The 25,666-nt window shown below is 38.4% G+C and overlaps 2 protein-coding genes across 2 annotated transcripts in view; both read left to right on the top strand.

Moving 5' to 3' along the window:
• The first annotated feature begins 218 nt into the window (after positions 1-218).
• Positions 219-8,266, top strand: LOC140140689 (protein mono-ADP-ribosyltransferase PARP4-like). The gene is made up of 3 exons (XM_072162447.1): positions 219-395; positions 6,330-6,476; positions 8,033-8,266. The coding sequence occupies exons 1-3, from the start codon at positions 387-389 to the stop codon at positions 8,264-8,266; spliced, it is 390 nt and encodes a 129-aa protein (XP_072018548.1). The 5' UTR covers positions 219-386.
• A 46-nt stretch (positions 8,267-8,312) lies between these two features.
• LOC140140688 (protein mono-ADP-ribosyltransferase PARP4-like) overlaps positions 8,313-25,666 on the top strand; it is a 77,152-nt gene continuing 59,798 nt past the window's right edge. The window contains exons 1-12 of the mRNA XM_072162446.1: positions 8,313-8,466; positions 9,231-9,297; positions 11,357-11,435; positions 12,909-13,058; positions 14,030-14,191; positions 15,099-15,236; positions 18,492-18,659; positions 20,039-20,199; positions 20,536-20,673; positions 21,992-22,090; positions 22,993-23,176; positions 24,161-24,326. Of these exons, the coding sequence (XP_072018547.1) occupies positions 8,313-8,466; positions 9,231-9,297; positions 11,357-11,435; positions 12,909-13,058; positions 14,030-14,191; positions 15,099-15,236; positions 18,492-18,659; positions 20,039-20,199; positions 20,536-20,673; positions 21,992-22,090; positions 22,993-23,176; positions 24,161-24,326 (1,666 nt within the window). The remainder of the gene's footprint in view (positions 8,467-9,230; positions 9,298-11,356; positions 11,436-12,908; positions 13,059-14,029; positions 14,192-15,098; positions 15,237-18,491; positions 18,660-20,038; positions 20,200-20,535; positions 20,674-21,991; positions 22,091-22,992; positions 23,177-24,160; positions 24,327-25,666) is intronic.

The following is a 25,666-nucleotide window of genomic DNA, read 5'->3' as shown; positions in this document are numbered from 1 at the left end:
AAAGTGCTTTCTGGATCCGGGACGGGATAACACACATTTTGCGCTAAATTGGTGAAAAAGTGAAACTTTTTGTAATTTTGTGTTTTTACTGGGGGGGCTGGAGGTATCCTCACCCCCCCGTGGCGCCGCAACTAGCTGGTTATTTTTAGCTCATGACGTCATACTTTATTGCAGGGAAAATCCCCAGGTCAGCTGCTCAGGTCATGTTTTGAAGTACATTCAGCTTGTACGTGTTCATGTTTGTACGTAAAAAAGTCGATTTCAAGGACACAGAGAGAGAAAAGGAAGTTATTTTGGGTTCACTGTGACAGGATTCGTGTTGGACATCAAATGCCAATACAAATCAGCAAGGTCAGAGACACGTGTCACACGTACGTTGGAAGATCATGAACAAGGTAAGCTTAAAAATAAGTAAGCTTAAAAGTTAAAGCCATGTCATGTTGTAACATGGGTGTTTGATTTCCATAACATCATAAGATGACACACATCTTTCTAACATACTTTTTCCTGTCTCTGTCAACTCTCATGCATATTGGGCGTGATTCTCACGCATTGGGCCACTTTCTCACGCCAGGGGAGGGGAGCGTTAGTACAAGGAACTTATACGATGTCCTCATTCACAAACTGATACTATCTGTCCATCGTATAAGACTGTTACCGCACGGCAACTGGTTGAAGGAATATTACACAGTCAAGAATAGCCTCCATCATTTTTTTGTTCTGAACCCTCCCAGTCTCCCAAAACATCAAAACATCAAAAGCGTTGCACTTAGTTATACTTACTGAAGACTGTCCTTTTTCATATAACGCAGACAAAGTAGGGCCAACTTGCCTAGAAATGGTCAAATTTTGGCAAGAAATATCTCTGTGGAATCCTATGTAAGTCCCATATCACATCGTTATCGGCGATCGAGGTTTTTTTTCTTCTGAAGTTTGGTTGGTACCCTTGGTACCCACCAGCGTCATGCATGTGACGTGACACGGCTAAAATAAGCGACCGTGAATCGGGGATCGTTAAAACGTCAACAAATTTCAAAACATAGAAAGCAGTAAACTTATTGGCGAGCGGTCCGAATTTTGAGCCATAAGTTTACGTGGTGAACTAGGGGAGCGTGGCCTAGCGGTTTTCTCACATTAATGTAGTGTGCATGTTAAAGAACGTCACTGGCTATTCGAAAAGAGCAGGGGATCATATCCCGGTACTGTTGACTGTACTTCAAAAATACACTCATCTACTCTAGGTTCCAGAGTAAAAAATAAGTACAGCTTGTCTGTACGCAGTACGATAATACTCATACATGAGGGAGGCACTTACATGTATATTATACATTGTATAAGGAAGAAGAAGAAGAAGAAGGTATAGTATAATCATATTTCTAACGCCAAGTTAGTAAATATCAGCTCGTTGATCGTATTATTGTCATGAATATTGGCATAGTTTTACACAGCTAGGATGAACAAACGAGACGTAAGACGAATATGCACACAGATTATACTTCAAGACAGAGAGTGCTTACAATGCGTGTATAATCTCGCCCATGTATATGATTACTGTAGAGCTACACACAGCTGATGTGATGTACCAGACGTAAGACGAAAAGTGATACGCGTATACAGTTTATACGGTACATCACTGATTCAATGATTCAATGTACACATACACGGCCACGGGGTGTGTTTATTAGCACTCGATCAGTGAGCTCAGAATAAAACCAGCGATCTCCGGTTTTGTTATAAATGTTAAATTTTACTGTAATTAAAGCGCTTCAGGCTTAGTCTTTCACATGGCATTTATGTACACCAATAGCCATTACAATGTCAGTGCAAAAAGTAGAAATTAAAAAAAAAATTGAGGCGTTGCTGTGGAGCAAATCACGCATTATGGCTTTAATAGGCCTACCATAGAATACAACATTTTTGAATTTTTTAACGCTTAAAAGTTAAAGTGAAATCATGTGAAAACCTATGGGAACTTTTCGAAAATCAAAATTTGCATAAATCTTTACCAGTCCCCTGCATTCTAACACTATCGCCTATGATCATTCATTTTGAGTATCTTCAACTTCAAGTGCTGCATGCATGATTTATTTAAAAGCAGTTCTCAACTTTGAACCAAATTTTCAGTAAATTTGTATAAACCCGCTTTAAAATTTGTAACCCAGTCTAAATAAAAACTATGTGACCCGCCCCAGCCTTTTCACAACCCTCCCCCCACACACCCCACACACACCTTCGGAATAAAATGATACCCCCTCTCACCCACTCGTGCACGTAATGTACGGGCAAACTATCGAACATAATGAGCCCACCACAGCGATAACTAAACGACTGAACTTAATGCAAGAATATAGTCACGCTGTTGTACATTGCCCATCCCTAGTTTAGTCGAATGCTTTTCACAAGGCTCGCTACATAACTATTTGCACTGTAATATTTCGCTGACACAGATTTCGTAGTAAGTGATTGAGTCTGAACATCTTTTCATCGTCAATTTCATCGTACTTGCGGTATTAAGGGGGTACTGCACCCGTGGCCAATTTTGTGCCCATTTTTGCATTTTTCTCAAAAATTATGAGCACATTGGTGACAAGTAAGATATGTACATATTATAGAGGCAAGGACTCAAAGCAAGTAGTTATTGATTTATTGATCAAATATTTACCCGCATTTTACAAGAATTCTTTTCCGAGTTACCTGATTTTAAAGTTCCGGATAAGAAACAATTTATTAAACGAACTGCTAAAACACTTGATGAAGTTAGACGGTCAAAAAAAAACAAATTAGCAAAAAGGCTTTCAGAAAAAATGCCACTGCTGATGATAAAAACTATTTTATGACGCCCTTCACACATATGATACTCTTCGTAAACAAGAAAAAGCTAAGGATTCTGAAAGAACTTGTGCCCGGGAGGAGAGACATTTTAAATCAAACTTCTGGGACTTTGCTAAAAGACTAGTCAACGGGTCACTCTATGGTGATAGTAACTGGCCATCATTTTCTAAAGAATCAGCTGACCAGTTCTATACAGATCGCTATGAATTGTCTAACGCCACTCAACTATGACGAAATGAATTGGTTTCCACCTGTTACCGAGCCAGAGACTTTATTCAATTTCAATTTAGACCCAGTCAGACCATCCGACATAAGAAAAATTGTTATGAAAAAAGTTCTAAATCTGCCCGGTCCGGACGGCCTAATGTATGGGATGATTAAGAAACTTCCCTGTACGCATCATTTTATGGCAACTCTTTTTAGCAAACTGTTACATTTTCCATCTCCACCATCATCATGGACATCAAGTAAAATTGTGCTGATCCACAAAAAAGGTGATACTGACAATCCATCTAATTTCCGCATGATTGCTCTTGTCAGCGTTATTGGAAAACTCTATCACCAAGTGCTTGCCGAAAGATTTGAGAAATTTGTTATTTCTAACAATCTTATTGACATTATACTTGTTTCAAAAAGCTTTCTTGAAAGGCATTAGTGGTTGTACTGATCATAATACAATTGTCCATGAAATTTTAAGTCATGCTAAAGCTAACTCTAAGACTGTTCATGCTACCTGGTTTGACTTAGAAGACGCCTTCGGTAGTGTTCAACATGAGCTTATCTATCACACTCTGAAGAGATTAAATTTCCCTCCCTGTATTCAACTGTACATTAACAATCTTTATTCATCTCTCACTGGTAGAGTTTCCTCAAAGGACTGGACTTGAATCAATTTCAGTTTAAGAAAGGTATTTTCTAGGGAGACACTCTTTCACGGTTAATTTTTATCTTCTGCTTTGATCCTATTGTTCAAGACCTCATCGCCAATTCCAATTTTGGTTACGATCTCAGTGGTACCAAATTCATCACCACCCCATTTGCTGATGATTTTTGCCTGATCACAAGACATAAGAAAACCCATCAACGTTTCATTAACCGCATCACCGACCATTGTTCTTCAATGGGTCTCAAATTAAAGCCTTCCAAATGCAGATCGTTATCCCTTTCTGCAGGCTCCCCACTTCCATTCTTTTCGACATTGCAGGCGTTGAGGTCCCAACCGTTGAAAATGATTCTCACAAATTTCTTGGTTCCCTCATTACTTTTCGCAACAATTCCTCGGATATTTTGAATACCTCAAGGACAAAATTTCTTCCGCCCTGGAAAATATCGAAACTTCTGTTATTCAAATGAATATAAGATTCAAGTTTACACAAGATACTTTCTTCCCTCTTTACGCTACCATTTGACAGTCAATGATCTCTGCTTTTCTCATCTCCAAGCGCTGGGCGCTATGTGCAATCGTCATTTGAAAAAATGGTTTGGTATTCCAAAACCCGGCACCCTTGCCTTTATTTTCATGCCTAATGGGCTCAATATTCGATCCATTTCTGATCTCTATCTTGAGAGTCATGTGATGACACATATTTCAATTAGAAATAAAAGTGATGAGCTTGTTAGCCACTGCATTGATTCCAAATTGGATAGAGAGCGAAAATGGACTCGGAAGAAATCAGTGACTGTCAGGAGTGAAGAAATATTTTAAGCAGTTGGGGAAAAGTCAAACAAGGTTACCATTCAGAAGAATTCCGCCAAGAAAACGTTGACCCATTCAATTTCTGAATTTTGGCATAATCATGTTCGTTCTCTTGCAGTGCAAGGACGTTTTTATGATCTCCTTTCCAAAGAATCTTCCTGCACTCTCTGGCGTAGCATCATTTTCAATCTTCCTTCGAGAGTCAGCAAATTTTTGGTTAACGCCCTTGGCGACTCTCTGAACACAAGGGTCAACCTTGCTAGGTGGGGTAAATCTGTTTCCAACAAATGTTTACATTGCTGCAACAAAGAGACTCTCAATCATGTTCTAAATAACTGTAAAGTCTTTCTGGACCAAGGTCGTTATACTTACCGTCATAATAGTGTTCTGAAATATTTTATATCTGTCGCATACGAGCTGGCCTCAAAGATTCGGATGCAACCATTTTCATGACATTCCAGGTGAAGCTGGTTTTGCCGGTGTCACTACCATTCCTACTGAATGTTCTCCAACCAACCTCAAACCTGATCTGGTAATTCTTTGGAAGAATCGAAGGAAACTATTGATTGTGGAACTGACCGTTCCTTTGAGCATGGTATTGACAGGGCCCATCAGTTGAAGCTCAATAAGTATCGCCTCTTATTTCTGATATTCAGGAAAATGATTTCGAGGTTACTTACATTAGGTGTTGAAGTTGGCTCGAGAGGTTTCATTTCGCAAGATAATGCTGACAGGCTCAAATCATTCACTTCTTTAGTTCACTCCCGATTTGTTTCAAGGAATTCGCGACAAGGTTTCCAAATTGTCCATCATTGCCTCTTTTGTCATTTACTATGCTCAGTGCATAATGTGATAAATAATGAAATCTTATATCTTTTTATGTCTTTCAATATTGCTATTTCTTGTGCTTACATGCTTTTATACTGTATTTGTCCGCCCTGCATGATCTTTTATACGATCTGTCCTGGGCTTATTGTTTTCCTTTATTGTTCAATGGTTTTATATGTATTTTGATAATAAAGTGATTTGATCTCCCTTCCCTCATTTTTGTCTGTAACTCCACAACTGTTGTCTGTGCTGAAATAAAATTTCCAGTGCAGTGGTTGTAGTCCTTGCCTACTACATATCTTACTTGTCCCCAATGCGCTATAATTTTTTGAGCAAAATGCAAAAATAGGCACAAAATTGGGCAGGGGTGTAGTACCCCTTATAGTTCCTCTGCAAAAAATGCTTTCCCCCCCCTGGCTTGCCAAAAAAACTTTGCCCTCCCCTATACATTAATTCACGACCCTGGGGTACACATAATTATTGCACCACCCCTTAGGGGCTGTGCAATAATTATGAGCCCTGGGGAGGGTAAAATTGGGGGAGAAGAAATTTTGGCGAGCCAAAAGGGGGGGGCAAGCAATTTTTGGCAAGCCGAGAGGGGGGGGGGGCAAGCGATTTTTGGCACACATTCATGGGGCGCCTTTTTAATAAAATGCTCTAAAAAGGCGTAGGAAAACAGTACGGAAACGCGTAAATATGCAAATTTTCCTGCTCGCTGCGCTCGCAACAGGTATATAGATCATTTAAGGTTTGTAACTTGGGATCCCAAAAATTGGGCATGCGCAAGGAGGGTAAAGAATTTTTGGCGGGCAGAGAGGGGTGGGGGCAAGCGATTTTTGGCAGACCGAGAGGGGGGGGAAACGATTTTTGGGGAGCCGTTTGGAAATTTTATCCCCGAGGGGGGGGGGGGCTCATAATTATTGCACAGCCCCTTACATGACCTGTTGCTGTTTTTACCCTGTTTTATTCACAGAAAGCAGAGACAGGGGCTGGGATTTTCCATGGATGTCAGATTGTCTTAGATTTGGATGCAGCTCAAGTGAGATTTAAGCAGAAGCAAGAATTGAGGAAGAAAATCACAGATAATGGAGGAATTGTGTCATACATTATTACAAAAAAGGTAATTTATTAAAATAAATGGAAGCATGAAAGTTCATCTTTGTTATTAGGCTAATGAAATGAAATGATTAGTTTCCGTCACATTTTTTCAGTGAATTATGAGGTCATGATTTCATTATTCATTATTTTAGACAATTTCATTATTGCCAAAACTTTCATTTACATGGCTGTATTAATGCTTAGATCATCATTACAAACATTTTGCAACAGTTTTTGTAATCACTAGAAACATGATGAGGTATTCAGGTAATCCTTAAATTTTCATTATTTACCCCATCCTGTACCCCTACAACTAAGAAAAACTGCTGATTATGATCAGCAGGGGATGTCAGACATTTTGAGAGTTTCAATTTTGATTATTTCCATCTCAATTTTCAGATAATTGACTTTTTTATGAAAATAATGACAGTTTTGGTCAAATGAAACTAATAATTTCATTACATAGGCCTCATAGATTTCATAATAAATCATTTTAAACTATATCATCTTAATACAAAATTAAGACTTGCCTCAAATTTTCGGTCACAACTTTGACCTTCATCAGGAGACTGGCAACCCAAGTTTGGGATCAGTGACCTTTTGGACTATTGATCACAAAACTTGATCATACACTCTTGGTAACTTGTATCAGGCCCCGTCACTGTTGAGTGATGGTTGGTTGACTCTAATGTAAATTGACTCCATCATACCAGTATCTTGTTTCCTGCTCAAGGATTTTGACTGTGTCCAAATGGCAAATGAACTTGGTGTTCGCGTCGGGGATTAAATGTGGATGTGTTGTTTTAGCACATCATCATTACTACATATCCTAGACCTCCAACTTTCATAGCACAAAATGACCCGCATATAGGCAACAGAATGCAATTTTGAAATTTCGGGGCAAAATTAAAGTATGGCTACTGTTCCTGACGACTCAGTGATGGCTGGATCTAAGCCAAAATTAGGATGCTGTACATTCTCACATACAGGCTTCAGTGTGGGATATTCCCGTAGAATTCCATACACCCCTATGGAATATATGACCTTAATCTTCCACACAGAGAGTGTGAATTTCAAATGGAGTCACCCATTCAGGTAACCCCATTTGAAATTCACACTCCCCCCCTATGGAAGACATGACCATAATCTTCCACACAGGGATTGTGATCTTTAAATGGGATTACCTGAATGAGTGACTCCATTTGAAATGGAGATTACGTGTCTTCCATAGGGGGTGTATGGATTTCAACTGGAATAGCCATTTTGCGAATCCAATAGATAGAAGTAACAAAATTTGTAATCAAATTTATAATGAGTCATGACTTGTGACTCAAGGTAGAACAAGGCCCCTGACTCAAGTGATATTAGGTGACTCAACTCCATTGAATTTGTACAGTGACTCAAGTGACTTGAACAAACTTTAACAGCTCCCCATTGTGCACCTGGGTGGAGTGAGACAAGTGAGATAAATGACTCAAGCTGAAAATTAGTTAACAACTTGACCCAACCTGATTTTTTTGTAATTCTTGAATGTTTATTGTAATAATGATCTCATGTTAATATTTGTTATAATCACAGAGCTCCCATCTTATAGTCAGTAATGCAGAGAAGGTGAAGGATTCTTACAAAGGTCGTATGGCCCAGAAATATGGTGTCCCTATCCTGGGTATGGACTTCATTGATGTTTGTCTCAGTGAAGATAAGCTGGTAGATACAGAGCCACACATTGTCTGTGGGACGTCTATGACACAGGAGTTTAGCTCAGGGAAGATTGTCACAGGTGAGTTTGGTTTCATTGATGTGTGTCGATGAAGATAAGCTGGTAGATACAGAGGCACACATTGTCTGTGGGACATCTATGACACAGGAGTTTAGCTCAGGGAAGATTGTCACAGGTGAGTTTGGTTTCATTAATGTGTGTCTCAGTGAAGAAAAGCTAGTAGATACAGAGCCACACATTGTCTGTGGGATGTCTATGACACAGGAGTTTAGCTCAGGGAAGATTGTCACAGGTGAGTTTGGTTTCATTGATTTGTGTCTCAGTGAAGATAAGCTGTATTTGGTCGGTCAGCCGGTAATGACGTCACTCGAAATAGATCGCTTCATTGCAATGGTTGTTTTTTCCAGGATTTGGCTGCTGCATCTCGTGCCTTCTGACGTGAAAGGCCCTGAACAAACCAATAGGGATTTTGCAAGGGTGTCCCCTTTGACAGATGTGAGAAATGGGTAAGTACAATAGATTTAACAACCCAGACCAAGAGAATACTGAGCTATACATTATCTGTGGGACAAAGTTTAGCTTAGGGAAGATTGTCACAGGTGAGTTTTGTATTACTTTTTATGTGTGTCTCAACAGTGAAGTTAAGTAGATGTTTATAAGCTGAACAATCTTTAACAGCTCCCCATTTTACAACTGGATGGAGTGGGACAAGTGAGAAGTGTTTTGCCCAAGGACATTGGGCTCGAACCCACAACCTTTTAATCATAAGTCAAATGCTCTAACCATCAGACCAGCATGCTCTCACTTATGATTCCAGTTGAAATCCATGTACCCCCTATGGAAGACATGATCTTAATATCCCACACAGGGGGTGTAGATATCAAATGGAATCACCCATACAGGTAAACCCCATTTAAAATTCACACCCCCTGTGTACATCAAGAGTTTTGCTCAGGCAAGATAGTCACAACTGAGTTTTGAAGATTTTCATTAATATGTCAACCTGCAATTACTTATAACATTTTGTTGTTGTATTTTTATTCTTTTAAAACTCAGGACCAAGTCATCCCCAAGAAAAACCAAAGACAAGTAAAGTGAGCTCCTTTAATATCAACAAGATAAGGTTAGCCTTCCAAATTGTTTGGAAATTTTATATTACCGTACTGACGCGAGTATATAGTCCCACCTTCGAGTATAGTCCCACCCCAAACTTTCGAAAAATTTCAGAAATTAAAAAAAAAAAAAAAATTTTTTAAGTTATTTATTTTTTTCGGTTTTGTAGTGTCCCAGAACATAGAACATAAATGCTAGGATCATTCAAGGTAAAAAAAAAAAAAAAAAATTGAATTTTGCACAAAGTTTTGTGTTTTAATATGAAAATTGATAGTTTGTTTACATGTCATATTCTATTAATGATATCAAAATGCATTGGGACTATACTCAAGTTAGTACGGTAATTATCATTATTTTTATATAACAGTTCATTGAATGGGCTAAGGGCTCATATTGAAATACCCTACCACGCTTTCACACTGAAAGAAGGCAGGATTCCCCTCGCTAAGCGCGCGCCTCAGGAAAGCTCGGTCATAAAACGGATGGATTATATATGCATCAGTGATACACCCAAGGATTATAATAAAAGTTTATCAAAGACTAGCAATTTTATTGATTGTTGAGCTAATTGAACTAATCGGCTCATCGCACAACCCAGGAAAGCGCGCTCCTAATTTAAGTGGCTAATTGCAGTGTTATAATCACACAGGATTTTAACAAAAGAAGGCTAGCACAGGAAAGCTGCAGGATGGCGCACACCTTCCTGTGTAAGGGAATTTCAATATGAGCCCTAAAGAGAGATGACTAATGCGAAGATATTTCCCTTCCCAGAATCCTTTGCCATGATGCATCACCTCATTACACCAAATTGAGGTACAGCAGCGCTTATTTAGGAAGAAGAAGCAGAAACACTGTATGAGGTATGATCTTTTTTGCCCACCTGGATGTTTACCCACAATGCACTATTACACTCTGTTCTGAATGATCAATATCACTTGTTGGGCTATTCCAGTTGAAATCCATACACCCCCTATGGAAGACATGATCTTAATCTCACACATAGGGAGTTTAAATTTCAAATGGAGTTTCCTGAAGGAGTGACTCCATTTGATATCTACACTCCCTGTGTGGGAGATTAAGGTCATGTCTTCCATAGCGGGTGTATGGATTTCAACTAGAATAGCCCAGTAAGTGATATTGATCATTCAGAACAGAGTGTAATAGTGCATTGTGGGTAAATATCCAGGTGGGCGAAAACGATCATACCTCATACAGTGTTTCCAGGACCCTGACAGCAAGTTCAGAAGTATGTTACTGTGTGGAAGCGGCCATTGACCCTGTCATCGTGTATCAGGAACTACCGGTCGCCCATTTGCATATTGCGTGAATGGTGCATGCTTTTGTAATTTTACGCGGGTGTAAGTTGAGACCTTAATGACTTGTGCAGTGATAAGACCAAATAATTCTTGCAGTATGAAAACAAGTTATTCTTGCCTGTTACGAGCTTATCATAGTATAGTTTTGCATTTTGTTAGTTGTTTTTTCAATAAAAATAGCGACTGATTGTTTTTAGGGTGTATCCTTTGGGATCAGACCAGGCACCAGCATACCCAGATGAATGCTATGAATTAGACTGGGTGCCTTAGGAAGGTGACAGTTTGGCATATGTTTTTTCTGATTTTTACTATTTTATTTTGACTGATTGTTTTCAGAGTGTATCCTTTGGGATCAGACCAGGCACCAGCATACCCAGATGAATGCTATGAATTAGACTGGGTGCCTTAGGAAGGTGACAGTTTGGCATATGTTTTTTCTGATTTTTACTATTTTATTTTGACTGATTGTTTTCAGAGTGTATCCTTTGGGATCAGACCAGGCACCAGCATACCCAGATGAATGCTATGAATTAGACTGGGTGCCTTAGGAAGGTGACAGTTTGGCATATGTTTTTTCTGATTTTTACTATTTTATTTTGACTGATTGTTTTCAGAGTGTATCCTTTGGGGTCAGACCAGGCACCAGCATACCCAGATGAATGCTATGAATTTGCCTGGGTGCCTTAGGAAGGTGACAGTTTGGCATATGTTTTTTCTGATTTTTACTATTTTATTTTGACTGATTGTTTTCAGAGTGTATCCTTTGGGATCAGACCAGGCACCAGCATACCCAGATGAATGCTATGAATTGGCCAAATGTAGTCTTCTACAGGTATTTATGCACTTGTTTAAAATGTCAATTTTTGATGTGATTTTAATGTTCTGCATGCTAGCCATAGGCTTCAACATAAAAAAAGTTTAAGATATGTTCTCAAAATATCAAGAGCTATGAACCAATACTAGGCTTGTTTATACTCTTTTCATGCTGGTTCTAAATATGGTCATGAGAATATACAATTCTGAAATTTTTGAAATTAAAAAAAATATTGGAATCTTGTCGTCTGCAGTGGCATTGAGAGAGTTATACCTATGGGCATCTCTAGATAACTTATGATGTGCATTGGTGTATTGCTGTTGAAATCCATACACCCCTATGGAAGACATGACCTTAAGGCCAAAAAAAAAAAAAAAAAGTTGTTTGTTTGTCCTCCACTGCCCGCTCCTCAGATGAAGGCCTGACCAATATTTTTTTTTTCTATTTTTTTTTAAAAATAAAAATAAGTAAAATTCAATTTTTTTCCAGATTTGGAGTATCTCTGGACCTCTTTCATGGTTGAAAATTAAAAAAAGTCCACCAAATCATTAAAAGACTATGACATGAACACAAATTATAACTTTAACTGCATATTAAAGAAACAAAATGTTGTTTTTTTTAAGTCACCATGAATGATTGTAGCATTTAGCTCTAGCAAGGTCCAGAAATACGCCAAATCCGAAAAAAAAAATCAAAAAATCAAAAAAAATCCGCCTGCCCGCACGTCCTCTTTCAAAGCTGTGGAGGACAAACAAACAATTGTTTTTTTTTTTTTTAAGCTCCCACACAGGGAGTATGAAATTCACACTCCCTGTGCGGGAGATTAGCTCATGTCTTCCATATGGGGTGTATAGATTTCAACTGTAATAGCACATTGTTAAATTATTGAAATTGACTTAAATGTGATGCACAGTGGTAGTGCTCTTGTCTAGAGAATCAGAGGTCCTGGGTTCAAAAATGAATTTGTTCTTTCCTGGCCATCTCAAATGAAAAGTAATTTGAATTACCGTATTTCTTAGAATAGTCGCTCCCCTTCAAATAAACACCCCCAGCAGTTTTTGTGATGAAAATAACCCTCAAACTATAAGACCCCCTGAACAAATGGCCCAATTTCACATGTTTATGAATGCAATACTACGAAATTCACCTGAAAAGTTCATGAAATCAGTGCGTAAAATCTCATAACACTTACATTTTTCAATGGCCACGACTGAGTAGCCTTTAGAATCTGATTGTAAACCAGGAAGTGAATCGGAAGTCATTGTTCCTTAGTGCATAGTTCATCATTTCAGTGTGAGTTGTAAGCTTCCCTAATTATTTTAACAGGAATTATCATTATAAAAATGACCTCTAATAAACGCCCCCTATCGGAAAATGCAACGCTCCCAGGGGTGACTATTCGAGGATATATGGTATAAAGATTGCATGGGCATTGTTTAATCAACAATTGTCATTTTGAACATTTTCTTGATTCTATCTATATTCATACAGAAAACTGACCCCAAAACCAAGGAGTGTATCTTTTATCTTCTGGAGTTGCATGTTATTCCACAGCTGTCACCAGGAGGCGCTAACATCAGGGATGTTGTCACGCATCCATTCAGAGTGATGGTGCATCATGGGAAATTATCGGATATGAAGGTGAGAATAGATTAGAATGGACTATTCCAGTTGAAATCCATACACCCCCTATTAAAATATGACCTTAATCTTCCACACAGGAGGGGTTACCTGAATGAGTGACTCCATTTAAAATCTACACCCCTGTGTAAGAGATTAAGGTCATGTCTTCCATACGGGGGTGTATGGATTTCAACTAAAATAGCCCTAAGCAAAGAGATTAGACCCAAAGAAAACCAACTGCCATGTTTGCATGTCACTCATGAAGGGCCCCTCTGGATTTTTTTTCCATTTGCCCAGTAACTTCAGTTTGAAGTATGTGCTTGTTTAGTGTTAGTAGCATGCCTCGTGCTGATACTGTATGCTAAGTGCTACATGCGCAAACCTTTGTAATGCTAGTAACAATATATATGTGGTTAATCACTCGCAAGCCTGATGCTAGGTAAAAAAATGTCAAGGTAAAGAAGACGATTCTGTATAAACAGTGATCAGAGTGCCCATCTCTCTTTCATTGACGATTGGGCCAGACTCCTCCATGTAATGTTGCTAGGGGGATTCGCTACACCTCCTCCACAGTGAGTCTGTTACCTTCCAAGCATTTAAGAATGTTGGTACCCATTTATACACCTGGGTGGAGAGGAGTAATCGAGATAAAGTGCCTTACTCAAGGGCACAACATGATGGCATCGCTGGGGCTCGAAGCTGCAACCTTCCGATTATGAGTCGGAACCCGTTCCACTCGGCCACCGTGCTCCCTAAGTCCTTAGCTAGTGATGCTAGGTGAATGGTCAAATCACTCTATAGTCAATGCTCAATATTGTATGCAGTCCAGGTTTCTATGGCTCTACATTTTAACATTTGAATGTTGAGCTGCGCACTGTGCCTGCTACTCGCCATATATGATCAAAATATGGCAAAAATTGTGAAAACTAATGTTCCCCAAAATTTCCACGTTTATAATACTACAATTTCTGATGTCTTCTAATTTACAGAGTGACACAGGTGGTGTCCGTGATTGTCGGTACAGTGAGACCAGCGAAGAAGCTCTGCAAGTCTACAGCTTTCTATACAACCAGAGAACTTCCTCACCTTGGAACATGACCAAGACAAAGAAGATGTTGTCCAGATGGATAGGAACACCAAGATACAGAAAGGTAAGACAAAGTTTGCAAGGAAAATAACCAAGGTGAAGAGCAGTTATCCAGATGTTTTGGACCACCCAAAATGCAGAAGGGTAAGACAAACTCACCATGGAACATGACCAAGATAAAGAAGGTGTTCTGACCCAGATGGATTGGATCACCAAGATACAGAAAGGTAAGATAAAGTTGGCATGGAAAATAACCAAGGTGAAGAGCAGTATACCAAGATGCAGAAAGGTAAGACCAAGTCACCATGACACATGACCAAGACAAAGAAGCTGTTATAATTCAGATGGACTGGATCACCAATATACTGCAGGGTAATCCATATATCTTCAGTCCTTTCACAAGATGCATTTCAACAAATCACAACTTCATATAACTTCATGTAAAGATGGTAATAATCAAGAGGAAGGATGTAAACATGATTGAGAAAGTACATCGCTGGGCAACAAAGCTGATTCCAAGTCTAAGATCAAAAGAGTACTCTCAAAAGCTGAAAAAGCTGAAGTTATACAGTCTAGAGTGGACACGAATGAGAGGTGACCTGATTGAGACCTTCAAAATCCTAAACGGTCTGAAAGGCATTCAAGAGCAGACTATGTTCAGAAGAGACAAGAACCAACTGAGAGGGCACAGTGACAAGCTGTTTACCCCAGCACTGAAGAAAGGGCTGAACTGTAGGACCAAGTTTTTCTCCATAACAGTTATTAACCACTGGAACAGTCTCCCAGGAAATGTTGTGATGGCAAAGTCAGTGAATGAATTCAAGAGTAAGATAGACTCCAATTGGCAGCATGAATTTGGATATGGGATCATAAAGGCTAAATAACATATCTATTGCCCATCAACCTAAGTATAAGTGTAAGTGGTACATCTCTCTCTCATACCTCAAACTTTCTGCTCTTTCATGTTACAGGTGATGCTAGAGAGAGGCATGTCTCAGGAGCCATTAACAGAAGAAGTAGCAAGTCTGGTAGACCATGTATGGCAGGAAGCATTGGGACAGTTATCTGATATTTTGATGGTTCCTGTAGAAACTATATCAATTGATAAGGTCAGGCATATTTGTGTGAAAGTAGACTATGCCATAGTCGATATTTGTTTTTTTATTTTTTTTATTTTCCACTTTATTTTGTGTGATGTCGGCATTATTTTGTGTGATCTTAGCAATACTACAGTCAAGTATTAATCACTGCTTCACGTACATTGTTATTTTCAATTCATTCAATCTAGATCTATATCACTCTCGGATACCACTGAGGGGCTGTGCAATAACATTTCCAAACAGCTCGCCAAAAATCGCTTTCCCCCACCCCCTCTCGGCCCGCCAAAAATCGCTTGCCCCCCCCCCTCTCGTCCCGCCAAAAAATCTTTGCCCCCCCTTGAACATGCCAAATTTGCATATTTAAGCGTTTCCGTTGTTTTCCTAAGCCTTTTAGAGCGCTTTATTTAAAAGGCGCCCCAAATTGGTGCCAAAATTTGCTTGCCCCCCTTTGGCTTGCCAAAATTTCTTCCCCCAATTTTACCCTCCCCAGGGCTCATAATTATTGCACAGCCCCTGACTGCTTTGCAAAATCACCTATACACTGCTATAGCACCACCAATTAACGTATAGTAACACTATTAATTTCTCCACAAGAGAGGGCTCCCTTTACTGTTACTGTCCCAGACAAACAAGAACCTAGACCTATAACTTTGGTTTGCGTAGTGAAGTCAACACTGCTTAGCAACGCCTGACAAGGACGCAACCCTGACGCAAACAAGCAGACATGTTCGCGTCTACAGAACATGTTGCATTTCACGCTGGCGATAACGGCGCAGCAATCACGCAAACGATCGCGTTTTTCGTTTTAGACATGAACGCTTATTTCTCCGCGTCCGACCACCCGACCAAAATCACCTTGGATACGTGGCTTCACCTACTGCCATGGTTAGGGATGGGCAGTTACAGGTCTAGGTGGTATGTCTATGGTTACTGTTGACTTTGAGTATGCTCCCAATCCAATGACCACTCTCAGGTTGTTGATGGGACACAAATCTTACAGTAACATAAAGAGAGCCCTCTCTTGATGTAAAATAGTATGAAAAATAACGGTATACATATACAGTGCCCTCTCTCAGTAGTAGTTTTTGAGATAATCTGAAAAAAAGAAATGGTTGACATTGTACCAGTTGTCTGACTTGCTCTTGATAAGTGCACTGAGTATCTAAGAAGAAAAATGCCAAAAATAATAATAATAAATAAAAAAGAAAAACAATCGGACTACAAAGTAGTCTGGTGGGAAAGATGTTGATGATGTAAAGACAAAAAGTAAAAAAAATATGCCTATAAGACGACGAGAAAAAAAAGACCGACCCAGAATTTGCGCTTTGGAGAATTTTTTTTTGAATTTTCTAAAATTATGTAAAATTAGCCATTTTTGGGCCAATGTTTATTAATTTTGCTGAACATTTTAGAAAATATGTTTGCAAAATATCTTCTGATTTTTCAGATTTTGGTGAAATTTTAGGGTCATTTAGAGAAAAAACAAACCGCCCAACTGATCGACTCTACTTGAAAGGTCCGCCCCACATCGTCATCTTCCCTATATCTTCGTGTTAAAAATTGCTGTGATAGTACAGCGAATCCTCTCGTTTTTTAACAGCTACGTATCGCGATTTTGTTCGAGATAGGCCGAGCGACTCAGGCTAAGCATACCATGACTATCATATGAGATACCACAGCGTTTCTATATTCTACACATTATTACGATTTGTGCATGCTCTAGTACCCCATATGATGTTTCTATTACAAGAAAAATATTTGTTTTCAGGTAAAACCAGGGTTTTGTTTCCAGTACACTCACTCGAAAAGCAGTACACTAATTAGCAGGGCCTTGCAGCTTGCTGTGGATATCTTTTACTGCATTTTTAATGTAAAAAATTTGAAATCCAATGAAAAATTAAGATATATTTAATTTTGAGAATGACAGTTCTACTTCTAGGTATAAAGGAACGCGTTTAGCCCATTTAGTTAAGTTCCAGGTGCACGTCTTATAACACAATGCATATGTAAACTTTCTTTATCTGTGTCAATAATAGAATATTGATTTTAATTGAGTATTGAGCTGTATGGAAAAAAATATTTATAATACAGGGTGTTGACACTGTGCGCCGGGGACTGCGCCCTCCCGTAGAACAGGGTTTTTTTCGTCGCCTAACTGTAACTATTAATTGTCTTATATTTGTATTTGAGAGCACCAGGGATAAAAAATTAACTAAGGTAATTTTGACACAATTGTTACAATTGACAGAGTATTGTGGTCTCAGTTTAGGTTTGAAGGCATAATATTAGAAGGTTTGAAGGCGACAAGTGCCCATTTTCATTTTTGAAGCAAATCATATTTGCTGACTCGTTTGTCAAAACAACTTATTACCCCAAAAAAATTCAAGGTATTGAAAGACCAAATTACCAAGTCTGTCCTCATGTCATCGTATTCAATCTTCAACTCAAGACATGAGCCAAAGTGGAATGTCCAAGAAGTCATATAACTTTTTTCTCACCGCCATGATGTATTTCCTCATTGTTTATGTGTTTATTTGCTGTTTGTAATTGTGTTTACCTTGCCTGAGATCAGTATGGATCTCAGTTGATCTTGGGGTTATATGTTCTTCTTCTTTTGTTAATAAAGATGATTAAATAAAAAATTGAATTCAGTGCAAAAATATGGTGTGGTTTACATGCCCCACACAATGCTTACATTTAATGACCATTGAACGCTGTAAGTACAACTTTTCTATTTTTTTTTTAAATTTTAAAAACACTGCTGTGTTGTTAATATTGGATGAATTTGGTCGAATAAATAAACCACTATTATGGTAATGCATAATGCCGATATTGATTTTATGCCGTATACCAAATTTAGTTAGACTCATAACTTGCTTTTATACTGGAAAGGTTTTTCAGGTTTTTCTCACCATTTTGTGGTTTTTTTTAGTGAAACTGCATCTCTGAATTTTCCTCCAATACATTAACTTTAGCTTCAAATTTGAGCTCCAAGCACATATTGCTGCAAAGTATTTGTCAAAAGGGCACTGAACAAAGCCCAATTTATAGTTCCTGAGACCCCATTTTATGTCCACAAACTTCAGTCCGTACATTTTTGTATTCTGGGTGGCATTTACCTACCAAAGATTTATGCGAGTAACCCCATCCCCCGTCCTCACGAGAAATGGCGCCAGATGTTGACGGCTTCCCGACACCTCAGGTTAACCAGTTGGAACCCTGGTCCAGAAATTTACCACTTGATTTGTTTCATATGCTCATCAGGTGGAGAAAGCAGAGTCTGTTCTACTTCAAATCAAGCGATCACTAGACCAATCTAACGCAACTCAACTCAAAGAACTTAGCCAGGAATACTACAGCTTACTACCGCAGAAATCACAGCAAGATATCAGTACACGTAGCATGATCGCCAAGAAACAGAATCTATGTCAGGTATGTTGAAGATTTATCACCATTGTACAGCTTACTACCATAAGAGATCACAGTTTTGATCTACTTCAAGTTACATTACATTACATTACATTACATTACATTACATTACATTACATTACATTACATTACATTACATTACATTACATTACATTACATTACATTACATTACATTACATTACATTACAAGGCATTTATAGGGCGCCATTTCATAAAGACCACGGCGCCAAGATGGAACACAAAAATATTTGAAAGGCAAAATAAAACAGCAAACTGAAACAAAACCACCAGATTATTGTGGGAACAGGAAGGTTTTGAGACCTTTCTTGAAACTTGGCAGAGAAGCAGCAGTACGGAGTTCAGATGGAAGTGAGTTCCAGAGTGCAGGTGCGGTGAGAGAAAAAACTCTTGTCGAAAGCTGATTGCAGGCCTTTGGGGTTGAAATTTGGTACAGAGAGACGTGTAGTGTCTGTTGCAGAACGCAAGCCGAGACGAGTTTGGTTGTATAATGAAATTCATTCAATGAGATAATTTGGTCCATATCCATGCAGACATTTGAACACATAGAGCATGATCTTATATAAAAATTCAAGTTCAATAAACTATTACAACAGCTATATGTAAGTCAGCCTTGTGAAAGGCATTTGCCTTTCTATACGAGATGAGAGACTTCCCATCCAAAATGATGGGTGGACAGGTGGCTAGTTTGCAAATATTGACTGCTTTATATTCGGGTCATGGTTAAAATTATAGGCCTGCGGTGATCTCAAAACCATGCTATGACCTGTGCCTCGGGTCATAGCATGGTTTTGAGATCACCGCAGGCCTATAATTTTAACCATGACCCGAATAAAGCAGTCAATATTTGTTTTATATACCTCATTAATATAGATTTTTGTCATCTGATTGGTTAAAAGGCCTATTTTATTGCTCATAGGCTATGGTAAAATTTACAAAGAAAGTGTTTGTTATGAACCGATTGTGTCACCACAACATGGCAGGCAGCATGTCGGCGCCGCATGCGTAATGTGAACACGCCATTGTGTGCGTAGAGTTTGATCGGGACGCACACCAATGATGTGAAAATGACTATGTCTTGGGAATAACCTTTATAAAATATATAACCTTTACGTAATTCTTAAAAAGGAGGGCATAGCTAATTCAATGACTGCACTTTTACCCAATCAGATGACAGGAATCTAAATATGAGGTACAGTATATAACTAATTATATACACTGAAGGACACTGAAAATATTGGATAAACATTCATAATTTGGTTCTGTTCTGAGACTTTGGTTTTGCCACTTTTTAATGTTTAGTATTTGAAAAGTTTTTATCTCTCTCAGTAGTAATTCTCATTATGTAATTACACTCTTTGCAGCTTGTTAAAGACATTGTTGGTGTAAGTGAAGCTACCAATTGGTCTACACGCAGCAGTTTAGATGCCAAGTATCGTGCCCTACGTTGCCATATAGAAAGCTTGCCAGAGAATCACCATGAATTCAATGATATCAAGAATGTGGTGCTGTCATCTCAGACTGGGTAGGTGTTAGTTCGTTATTATAATTACAATATGTCCTAGACATATATACCGTAATGATTTGCCTAATGGCGCACATGAGAGCTCCTTTGCCTTAGGGTAAATTGCACAAATAGAGAGCTCCTTCCTCTGAAAATCCCAACAAGAATTAAGGGTCTGTGTCCTTATTTGCTGGTGGGATTTTTGATGGGAGGACACTTTCAGTTTGTGCCTAAAATTCCAGTTATGTCAAGGGAGCCCATGATATGCGCAATTAGGTAAATCTTTGCAGTGTAGGACTTTGGAAGAGACTATTAAACTGTGCTCTTTATCCTTGGTTATGTATGATTTACTTTCAGAAATAACAACATAGAAATTAGCCATATATATGCAGTGAGTAGAGCTGTGGAAGAGACCAGCTTTGCCAGTCACCTTGGCAACAAGAAGATGCTGTTCCATGCTTCAAGACCAACCAATTTTGTGGGAATTTTATCCAGGTAGGTTGTAATATATTTAGTATTTTTAAATGTATTCTTCAAAAGTTAACAAACATTATAATGTAATGTAAATGTGCATCTATGATTAATTTTGATCTACACAAGAACTTGGTTAACTAGACTAGCGGGATACCCGCGCTTCGCGCGGGTCTCCGCTAGATGAGTAAATGGGAGCGTTCACTATAACAGGAAGAATTACTGAACAGGTAGAATCATCGAAAAGATACATTTTATTTATATAAATCTGTCTCTTCTTACATTTCCTTTTTCCTTTCTTTTCAGTTTCTTCTACATGGGTCTATTTTGTTCCCATTAAAAAAAAAAAATTTGCTGCTTAGCTTGTGATTTTACGTTAATTCCATGTTATTTATTTATTTAAACCCGTTCCCATTTTTTTCCCATCTGTTATTTGTTACATTTCCCTTTTAGCTTCATTTTTTTATTTGCTGCTTGTGATTTCCCGTTTCCATGTTTTTTTTTTTTTTCTGTTATCATTATTATAGCTTCTTTTTTTTTGCGGACGTGTTCATCTTTATCATAATCCCGTGACCCGTCCATGTACCTTTTTGCCCTTAAATTTTTATTTATTTTTCCTTCTTTCTGTATTATCATGTCCACTGGTCTCTGGATCGCAAGTCGCGTGGCTCTGCGCCGCTTCGCCAAGATTGGCATAGTGCGCGTTACGCCGAGCGCCGACGCTGCCTGCCAGCTGCAGTGACGCGCAGGCTGGCAACTGATTTTCATAACAAAAACCCGCTTTTTACCCATATTTTCACTGTTTTTGCAGCCAATTCTTGACCGATTTCAACCAAATAAAGTCCAGGCAATTTCCCGTATATTCCTCGATCTCCCGTATGAATTTGGCGACATTTGGATCGAAACTGACGGAGCCTTTTACATAAACCACATACATACAAACACACACCCCTACACACACACATACAACATTAGCCTATTTATAGTAAGATAATAGGTGTGACAGGTTACCTACAATCCTCGAAAAAAGTCTTGAAACATTTAAGCGTCTTTAGGGGAAATTTTATCTCCCCACACCCCATGCAATGTTGAGACATCCAAATGTGTTCAGTGTGTCTCCAAAGTGTCCCAACATTGAATGATGGGGGACTGGGGAAGGGAAAAGTGTTAATTGAAGGCCCAGCTTTCTGCTAATACCAAATATTGAGCATATAGAAGCACAGGAACAATTGAACTCAAAACATGGAATACAAATGTTTTGGTGATAGAAAATATCATGACAACACAATTAGACCACCCACATTTAATAAATGTTTTATCATTTTATTTAACATTACTGTAGGGGTTTACTTCTACCTAAGATTGTGGTAGATGATTTTGGAGGAGAGAGAACTGACGCTGGTATGCTAGGGAGTGCTATATACTTTGCTAACAGTTCTAGGTAAGGAAAAAAGAAAATGAAACAGGGAGAAGAGGCGGGAAAAAGGGAAGGAGGCCGGGGGGGGGGGGGTACTCCATACGCCTTGCACTACGGGTAAGTGCTGCACAAAAGACCCCCTTTTATAAAGATTTTTGCATTTCATAGACCGCCATTGATTTTTTTTCGTTCCGGAGACCCCCAGAGTTTCTAGAGCCTTTTAGCTAAATTTCCTCCAAATAAATCTAAAAAGCTAATATTAGCTTCAAATTTGAACTCCAAGCACTAATGTCTGACAAATGTTTGGAAATGTTTGCCAAAAGGGCACAGAAAAAAACCACCCATTTTTAGTTCCAGAGACCCCATTTTATATCCCAAAACTCTGGTTCAGAGCCTGCATATTTGAAATATGGGCAGCACTTACCAACCAAAAATTATTTGAATACCCCCTCCCCCTCCAGGTCTTCCATATGGGGTGTATGGGTTTCAACTGGAATAGCCCAATTAGTATCAAAAGCTCAGTAATTGTCATATATAAGAATTCAATTGGGGTCTCTAGAACAATTTTTGGCATGCTGTTTGGAAATTTTACCCCTGGGGGCTCATAATTATTGCACAGCCCTAAAGACGGGATTTGCAAACACATCACACTGGACATTTCTGGGAATGGTAAATTTGTCACTAAATTTGCTTGATTTTGCAGCAGAAAATATTGAGAGAGCTGGGCTAGTACATTTATTGTTGGGCCAGTAGCTTTACAATCCCACTGGCCCGGAGGACCAGTAGAAAACAGAAACCTCAGTCAGACCCTGACATAACCAAACTCTTTGTAAAGTAAAGGTGCTCATTTCTAGCTCACTATAATATACTTATGTAGAAGTCTTCTTGTCATGTAAGCTTTTGAATTGTTTCCAAACACTTCACAGCACAAGTGCCAAATATTCTGCAGCAAGTCAGACAACTGGTACAAGACTGATGACCATCAATGAAGTAGCACTTGGAAAATGCCAAGATGTCAATAAGTACCACAAGGAACTGTCAGAAGCCCCACAAGGATATCATAGTGTTCATGGAGTCAAAGGAACAGAATTGTATGCCTCAGATTTTAAGGTAAGGACAATGTATAGTTGCCAAAAAGTACCTTAAGGAACTAAGAAAAGTTCCATCAGGATATCATAGTGGGAGCCAAAGGAATAGAGGTGTATGCTGCAGATTTTGATTTACGGACAGTGTCCAGATATTAAGAAGTACTATAGTAAAGGCACTGACAGAAACTCCATCAGGATATTATAATGTATGATTCAGATGTTGAGGTAAAGAAAATGTCCAGATGTCAATAAGTACTTTTCGGGAACTTACAGAACTAAGTTCCAAAAGGATGTCATAGTCCAAATGTGCATGGAATCAAAGGAGTAGATAGAGCTGCATGTGTGCTTCAGATTCCAAGATAAGGAAATGTAAAGATGTTAAAAAGTACCTCAAGGAACTAACAGAGCTCTGCAAGGATGTTATAGTGTCCATGGAGTCAAGGGAACAGAGCTGTATGCTTCAGATTTTAGGTAATTTAGATATGTCAACAAGTACCTTAAGGAAGTGACTGAAGGTCTGGAAGGATCATGAAGTCAAAAAACAGATATCTATGCTTCAGTTTGTAAGAAAATGCTTTTTTGGGTCTGACAAGATAACCATGGTAAAGACCTGTTGTGTTTAGTATTTCTTTGTAGAACTAAAATTGAATGATGCAATGGGCTATTCCAGTTGAAATCCATATACCCCATATGGACGACATGAGCTTTGATGGTCCAGACAGGTTGTGTGAATTTCAAATTGGGTTACCTGAATGGGCAACTCCATTTGAAATATATACCCCCTGTGTGGGCGATTGAAGTCATGTCTTCCATAGGGGGTGTATGGATTTCAACTAGAAAAGTCAACTTTCCACCATATCTTTTTTGTGTTATGTATTGAGCACAGACACTATGAATTACATGAGCGTCTTGTCAGGAGAATAATTTTGACATCGTAAATTGATAGTAAAAAAAAGTTATGAAATATCACTGCAAATAATATTGATGTGTTTCATTTTATTTTTAGGATGATGAATTTGCAATATATGATACAACTCAACAGCGCATACGCTATCTTGTAGAATTCACATTGCCAGAAGACAAACCTAAAAACCTCAATGGCCATGTTTCCATGGAGACGGCAGCCATTTTGGATCAAGATGACTCGGACATTGAGATGATATCAGGAGACTATGTTGGTAAGACACTTTTGAAAAGGGGTACCATTTGATATCATGAGAATTAATAACATATTTCTTAACAAAAAATAACCTATTGTCTGTCCAATTAACTTAGACACCCAGTTTTTGTTACTTATTTGAAAAAATATCCACTTTCAAAGAAAGTCATGAAAGAAAAGTGTTAACATTCGCTGAGACCTAACGGGATTTTTGTGTTTCCAAAGCATTGAGTGAGAGTTTACCAGAAATTCTATTGAAATTGGAAGGTTTTTCTCAACACTTAAAAAATAATCCGGTAGAAGTTGGGTACCACTATTTTGGACGGTCTCATTATACAGATTTGTAGGTATTGTGATTTTGGATAGTGAATGGATGAATAGTAAATTAATTATACTCCTCACCAAAAACATTTTATAAAAATGAAAAATATAATTCAGTTCATAAAATGCAGACAGTGTTTCTAATTGGCATATTTATTCTTAGTGTATTAACTCAGTGATCCCAGCTGTCCGTCAACCATGGCCGTACGCGGGGTTCTTTTTGGGGGGTTCTGTTTTTTTTTAAGTGGACTTTATCCCAAAGGGGGGGGGCGATTTTGTGAAAAGTGGACTTTTCCCCCAAATTTGGAACTTTTTTGATCAAAAATCCGTAAAAAAACTGATTTAAATTTTGGGACTTTTTGTATACTTTTGCAAATTTGGGGAGGTGCGGTCGCACCCCCCGCACCCCCCCTGCGTACGGGACCTGCCGTCAACCAATTACAACAATTCGGCGTGGTATTTGAATCTTGTTCTGTGCATGCTTTTGACCTTTTATATTGAAGATATGGATTTTTTTCCCAAAAAGACCTAATTTTTTTTGGTGTTTTGGGACAAAATCCATAAATTCAATCAGTAAGGTCAAAATTTTCAATGGATCGTCAGCTTTTCATCCCACCTACATACACTTTAAGTATAAATCATCAGATTTATAAATTTTAATTCGAGTACTGTTAAATATCAAAAATATCAATTTTTAATGATTTGCCATAAAATGTGTATTACATTGCGTAATTTCAAAAAATCAAAATTATTTGATATCAGAAGGACATTCTTCGCTTTCAGAATGCAATTCGATATGTCTGATGTGCTCTAATTAGACAATAATAACTGTGCACCATCTATTTTGAGGTCATTGTGTGAAATCGGAGGTTTTTGTTTTGGGCTGAGGTATTTTTAAAATACCGAGGCCCAAAACAAAACCCGACAATTTCACACAATGACCTCAAAATAGATGGTGCAAAGTTATTATTGTCATTCATTACCGTCGTATCTAATACTTTGAACAAATCAAAATGGCATTTTATGTTATTT

This window comes from Amphiura filiformis, chromosome 19 (assembly GCF_039555335.1).
Source record: "Amphiura filiformis chromosome 19, Afil_fr2py, whole genome shotgun sequence".
Lineage (NCBI taxonomy): Eukaryota > Metazoa > Echinodermata > Ophiuroidea > Amphilepidida > Amphiuridae > Amphiura > Amphiura filiformis.
The sequence above is the reverse complement of the archived record's forward strand: the minus strand, read 5'-3'. Positions and strand labels throughout refer to the sequence as shown.

Bases quoted from the DNA above. Each gene is read 5' to 3' on its own strand.
- LOC140140689 (XM_072162447.1), top strand. The intron at 6,477-8,032 runs GTAATTTATTAA...TTATAATCACAG, and splicing joins CATACATTATTACAAAAAAG to AGCTCCCATCTTATAGTCAG.